Source organism: Lactuca virosa, chromosome 3, assembly GCF_052849685.1.
Source record: "Lactuca virosa cultivar CGN04683 chromosome 3, Lactuca_virosa_CGN04683_v6, whole genome shotgun sequence".
NCBI classification, from domain to species: domain Eukaryota; kingdom Viridiplantae; phylum Streptophyta; class Magnoliopsida; order Asterales; family Asteraceae; genus Lactuca; species Lactuca virosa.
The window spans coordinates 284,511,400-284,513,595 of NC_136428.1; the positions used below are offsets into that span (position 1 = coordinate 284,511,400).

Genomic DNA, 2,196 nt, shown 5'->3' on the forward strand with positions numbered 1-2,196 from the left:
ACAATCAACCCATATATTTAATTAGTCTCCTTTTGATCACTTAATTAATTCCAAATTAATTCTTGATCAATACTAATTAAATAACCTTATTAATATATTAGAACTTATAATATATTAACCAACCTTAAGTGTTATTTCTCTTATTATAGTCTATCCAAATGCATGATGCCATGCAACTCAAATGGACCATGCCGGTTCGGGTCAAGTCTTACCAATTATAGTTATGGACTTAGACATTAATCCAACAAAGCCGATCAAGTAAATCGTCGATCCTCGGGAGCGGGTAACGGCTCTTCACCATTAGCTTATTCAGCTCCCGGTAGTCAATACACATCCGATGCGTCCCATCCTTTTTCTTTACAAATAAAATTGGGGCTCCCCATAATGCTCGGCCAAAAGAATCCCTATAGATGCGTACACAACTCCTGTATCTCTGGAGGTGCTAATCGATAATGTGCCTTGGCTATCGGGAGCCGAACCTGGAACCAAATCAATCTGAAACTCCACCTTCTTCTCTAGTGGCACTCTGGGTAAATCCTCCGGGAACACATCCGGGTATTCCCCAACAATCGGTACCTTATCAATGGTCACCTCACCCTTCTCCCAGGTATCGTTCACGTAAGCCACAAACCCGGAACATCCTTGTTGAAGATAACACATGGCCCTGGCTTCCGAACAGAGAGTCGGCCCACGTTGAGCATCATCACTGTGGATCACCAACTCTCCCCCACTTGGGGTTCGAACACGTACCAACTGAAGCCCACAATTAATCATCTCCCCATTGGGGCTCAACCAATCCATCCCTACAATGACCTTGCTTTCGTGCAGGGGAATCGGAACCAAATCAATCTGATACTGCCCACTGAATAACTCCATAATGCATCCTCGGTAAACCTTCGACACTCGCACCGGATGATCATCAGCAATATCGACCTCTAGTGGATAATCCAACTCCCCTAGGACATCAGCAAACCTCCTGCTAAGCGTAAGGAATACAAAAGATCAGGTAGCCCCTAAATCGAATAAAACCAACGCAGGAATACCTTTCACAAGGAACGAACCTAAACAACAATACAAACATATAAGCATAATAAATAATATAAACAAGAAGATAAAGAGAAGCTACATACCAATGACCACATTGGGTGCTGCACGAGCCTCCTCGACTGTCAGCTAAAATGCCCTACTCCAAACAACTGGCGCCTCTGCCTTGCCCTGGTGGCCATTAGTGAACCTCGGAGCCGCTGGAGCATGTGATGCTACTAGTCCTCCTGATTCTAAATTCGAGAATTTGGCCTTCTTATGGCCCCTCTGATTGCAATGAAAGCAAATCAGATCAGATCCATGTGTGGTAATAGTAGTAGTGCAATCCCAGCCAAAGTTTCCTATCTTGCCGTACTTATAGCAGCCTGAACCACCCGCTGTACAGGCTCCGTCACGAGTCTTGCCGCACTTGCCTCAGCGACCCCGGCCATGGTGGCCCCTCGATCTAAAATCAAATCGCTTGGGTTTCTTTGTCGAAACCCTAGTCATCTGCCCATGCTCTGCCTTCCTCTTTCCTAAGTGCTCCAAATCAATTTCCTGCTATTGGGCCCAAGCTATCATGTCATCCATGAAAGATCTAGTATGCTCAAGAGTCATATTAAAGTGATATTGCTAAATAACATATGATACTAATGGGTCACACTAACAACAACTTGATACAATTGATTATTGAATAGAAATTGATTTTAATAAATATTCAATAAAACTCTTATAATTAAATTTTAAATTATTTATTTCATGGAAATAATAATTTTCATTAGCAAGTAACATTACATAATTCATATGGTATGAATTAATAAGTTGTGTACAACTTTTTTGGACTAGTTGAAAACCTTTTGTATTTTACTCAAAAGACAAAGTTTATATTTTATAAAACTTGGTTTTATAAAATTCTAACCTATTACTTCTCTTTTTTATATCTTTTTCAGAAATTGGTGAAAGAAAGAAAAGCATGGGCTTTCAATTTGTTTATTCAAAAAAATCATGCTTTAGAAGCATGCATAGACACTATTATGAAATGGAGAAAAGTTTGTCTAAAGTTGAAGGAACTAACGGTTAATAACTTCACTTTATGGATATAAATAAGAGGGCTATCACTTGGCTAGTTGCTCATTCTTCTTCTTGATGCAAAAGGCTGAAATCTCTTCTCAC

The 2,196-nt window shown here is 40.2% G+C and overlaps 1 protein-coding gene across 1 annotated transcript; it reads right to left on the minus strand.

Annotated features, from left to right (window-relative positions):
- Positions 1-357: 357 nt before the first annotated feature.
- LOC145164640 (uncharacterized) lies at positions 358-876 on the minus strand. The gene has a single exon (XM_079083350.1). The coding sequence runs from the start codon at positions 874-876 to the stop codon at positions 358-360; it is 519 nt and encodes a 172-aa protein (XP_078939476.1).
- Positions 877-2,196: the final 1,320 nt, after the last annotated feature.